This window comes from Chinchilla lanigera, unplaced genomic scaffold (assembly GCF_000276665.1).
Source record: "Chinchilla lanigera isolate Chin_1 unplaced genomic scaffold, ChiLan1.0 scaffold00028, whole genome shotgun sequence".
NCBI classification, from domain to species: Eukaryota; Metazoa; Chordata; class Mammalia; order Rodentia; family Chinchillidae; genus Chinchilla; species Chinchilla lanigera.
This window is the reverse complement of record NW_004955429.1, coordinates 17,782,629-17,783,647: the sequence shown is the minus strand read 5'-3', so window position 1 is coordinate 17,783,647 and position 1,019 is coordinate 17,782,629. Positions and strand designations below refer to the sequence as shown.

The 1,019-nt window shown below is 64.8% G+C and overlaps 1 protein-coding gene across 1 annotated transcript in view; it reads left to right on the top strand.

Annotated features, from left to right (window-relative positions):
- Nucleotides 1-340: 340 nt before the first annotated feature.
- The window catches only part of LOC102023622 (histone H1oo), a 5,115-nt gene continuing 4,436 nt past the window's right edge, over nt 341-1,019 (top strand). Inside the window, exon 1 of the mRNA XM_005387262.2 lies at nt 341-642. Within this exon, the coding sequence (XP_005387319.2) occupies nt 522-642 (121 nt within the window). The 5' untranslated portion in view covers nt 341-521. The remainder of the gene's footprint in view (nt 643-1,019) is intronic.

Here is a 1,019-nt window from a genome sequence, read left to right as displayed (position 1 = left end):
GCCAGCTCCCTCCTGGCTACTGTGTATTTTGACACAACCCTGACAACACTGACAGACACTTTTGTCAATCTGTGAAGGCGGAAACACAGCCTCGCCCTGCTTAGCGCACCGTGTCCCTCCCCGTGGAGGTGCCACTGTAACCACGCAGCAGCCTCCTCTGACCTCGAGATGCTCCACCTGGCCCCTCAGCTGCTCCTGCTTGAGGAAGCGGAGATGGGTGGAGGCTGGGCCTGGAGGCGTCCATGCCACCCCCCCAGGTGCTCCCGATTCCCTGGCAGCCGCTGCAGCCCGTGGGAGGGACCAAGCACTTCAGCGCTCATTGATTCCCGGAGTGCAAGGCCCGGGGCAGTCAGTAGCTCACCTGTGCGGGCTTGGAGCAGGCGGCCGCGCTGGGGCCGAGAGCCCAACCCTTACCTTCTGGCCTCCACCGGCGCTCGGGGCATCCCTGCGGACACCAATCAGGGCTGATTGGCAGGCCGGGCTGGCACAACTACAAAAAGTGGGTGGGTTGGCGGGGCCTCATGTGTGAACAGCGGAGGTGGCTACCCGCAGCTGTCCTTCAGATGGCTCCTGTGAGCGTCTCTTCTTCCTTCCTCTCCTCCACAGCGGGGTCAGCAGAGCCCCCTGGGAATGGAAAGCCAGGTGAGCAGGGGGCACCCCCACTCTTGTGACCCCATCCCCGCACCCTTGCATGCTGCCTCCTCCCAAGCTGGGCCCAGAGGCCCACAGTTGTCCACTTGGTAGAAGGGCCCAGCTGAAGAAGCCTTGCCCAGGCCTGGCTGCAGGCGTGGGCCATCCTGTCTGTCAGCTGCCCCTGTGCCTCCAGGAGGAAGGCCAGCGGGCAAAGGCCCCCAGGGAGAGGCTGCTGCAGCACTTAGGAGCTGAGGGCTTCATTCTTGGGGACGAGCTTTGGGGGGCAGGGGCTCGCTACTGAAGGCCAGTGGAGCCACACAAGGCTCCAGACAGGGCGAGGAGGGGGCGGGTCATGCAGGGACAGAAGTGGCTGGGGCTGGGGCTGG